The sequence below is a fragment of the Penaeus vannamei genome, unplaced genomic scaffold (genome assembly GCF_042767895.1).
Source record: "Penaeus vannamei isolate JL-2024 unplaced genomic scaffold, ASM4276789v1 unanchor4948, whole genome shotgun sequence".
Lineage (NCBI taxonomy): Eukaryota > Metazoa > Arthropoda > Malacostraca > Decapoda > Penaeidae > Penaeus > Penaeus vannamei.
This window is the reverse complement of record NW_027217927.1, coordinates 7,501-10,000: the sequence shown is the minus strand read 5'-3', so window position 1 is coordinate 10,000 and position 2,500 is coordinate 7,501. Positions and strand designations below refer to the sequence as shown.

At 30.7% G+C, this 2,500-nt stretch overlaps 1 protein-coding gene across 1 annotated transcript in view; it reads right to left on the bottom strand.

Moving 5' to 3' along the window:
• LOC113823014 (protein shuttle craft) overlaps window positions 1-2,500 on the bottom strand; it is a gene marked incomplete at both ends in the record, with an annotated part of 7,933 nt that overhangs the window by 3,754 nt on the left and 1,679 nt on the right. Inside the window, 4 exon segments of the mRNA XM_070120391.1 lie at window positions 776-928; window positions 1,080-1,287; window positions 1,926-2,107; window positions 2,384-2,500. The exon segment at window positions 2,384-2,500 is cut by the window's right edge and continues 114 nt beyond it. Coding sequence (XP_069976492.1) covers window positions 776-928; window positions 1,080-1,287; window positions 1,926-2,107; window positions 2,384-2,500 — 660 coding nt within the window.

The following is a 2,500-nucleotide window of genomic DNA, read 5'->3' as shown; positions in this document are numbered from 1 at the left end:
ATATATCATATATATATATCATATATATATATATGATATATATATTAATATCATATATATATATGATTATATTTATATATGATATTTATATATCATATATATATATATCATATATATATATATATATATATATCATATATATATATCATATATATATATCATATATATATATATCATATATATATATCATATATATATATCATATATATATATATATCATATATATATATATCATATATATATATCATATATATATATATATTTATATATATATCATATTTATATATATCATATATATATATATATATATATATATATATATATATATATATATATATATATATATATATATATATATATTTAGTGACATATATGTCTAATTGAAGATTTGTTTTTTTTATATATGAAAAAAACAAGAACAATGTAGCTAACATGTCTTATATGAGAGGAAGTCTATAGGGCTAGAAGTAGTGGGAAAATCATTCTAAAAGCTTTAATACAATTTTATATCTTTTTTTTGAAAGCACAAGTAAGCTTGCTTTCAGTAGTCTAATTTAATATCTTTTAATATATTTGTAACGGTTTTTAATATCATCTGAGGGTATTGCCAAGTTGTAGGTATTTCCAGTCTATATCATTGACCAATTATATAATTATTGAATATTTTGATGGTTATAATTATGCCAGAATAACCTTTGCAGAATCTGAATGATTTAATAAAGCTTCTTAAGATGTTCTGAAGACCATTAGATGAAGTTTTGACTCTTATTCTTACCATTCCTTTGACTGCTGTGGCAACTATGTTTTTCTTGGGTTCATCATCATAGGACTGACTCTGGCAACCAAAATGCTCACAGTATTCATGGACAAACTGCCTCTTCTCTCTGTTCATTGGAGCAAAGGAATGACTGCGACTCTTCTGCTTTGACTGAAATGCAGGAAAGAGTAAAAAATCAAATAAACTAAAATACATTATAAAATTTAGGTTTATTTAATATCTTTTACTAGAAATTCAAATCTATCAAATAAATACAAACTCCAGCAAAAAGTGCTCATATCCAAAGCACTGCCTTTCTAACCTCCTTTGCTTTGAGGACAAGATCTGTTAGCGCATCATGAACCATCTTTGCAAGGTTGGGATCCTTTCGCGCTTCATCCTTCATAAAATCAGAGAAGAGCACAGAAGCATTTCCAAGTTTATCACGAGTTTCAGGATTCTCTATCTGAAGAGCCAATGCAAGCCGGCGATTGCGCTCTATCTGTATGCACTCATCATTGCAATGAAGTCTGTAATAAGAATTTTTCTTCAATATTTTTAAACACTTTCAAAACTATGGCCCAATTTTTGAGAAATGTTGCATTTCACATTCTAAATTAGAGAATACTATACTTACAATGTATATTCACAATTGAGCTTTAATAAATGCAACTACACAGATTTTACAGACAAAGCATCACAAAGCAAGTCAGTGTTGGCTTGCTGAGTTTCTCTTTGATAGGAAAATACTATAACAAAAGTTATCAAAAAAATTATAATAATGGAGGTTATCAATAATATAGCCCAAACTCTTGTCCTAGTGAAAATGTGAATTGTTATTTTTGGCATCTTCTTCTGTCCACAAAATGCTAAATGGTACTGCAAAGACAAATTATCATTCAGCTAATTTTCAGCATACCAATCCAGTACAATAAAATTAATTGAAGGCTTATAGAAGGCATTGTAGAATCTGCCCTCTTTCTATGTTTACTAATACACATCATTGGGTTCATTCAACAGTCACAATAGCTAGGCACTAACTCGCCACACTGTTTATGAATGCAACTATAAAACTATAACACTTCTGATACTTCTACCAATTTCATAATCAAGAATTAATCACTAAAGTTAGTCTCTGATACACCCAAGTACATCCCCAGATGAATACCTTTTTAACTTATCTGGTCTTGTTGTAGAAGTAAAGATATCAGTCAAGTCAACAGTACTTCCATTATTCATGTTCTGCATTTGCGATGCAAGTAATGAAGTTGCAAGAGCCCTGTACTCTCGATCATTCTCTGAACACTGCAGCATGGTCTTCCGGTGTCCACATGTGCAAGTAATCTTTACCTGTAGAAACCATGCACTTTGTTAAAGGCTGAATTCAGCAAATACAAAAAGCATACATAGGAGTATCAGTTAAAATAAGCTCTAAACATACATTCCATGTTCCTAACCATCAACATGGAAGAGTAAAGACCATCAGCACAACTAAAACAGACAATAAGAAAACAATGGATATCTCACTGCAGGAAAAGTAACACATACAAGACAAATGGAGGAAATTGCAAGAAAATCTTCCTCCTTTTGTTCTTTTCACTTCAGTAGTCACTAACAATCACTTACCATCTCCTTGCACGAATTATCAGGACAGGGGCCACTGTGGCAGGGGTTGGAGCAGGGATGTCCACAGTTCTCTCGCGGCTTCATGCACTTCTGCGTGCACAGGGTTCCAGAAGGGAC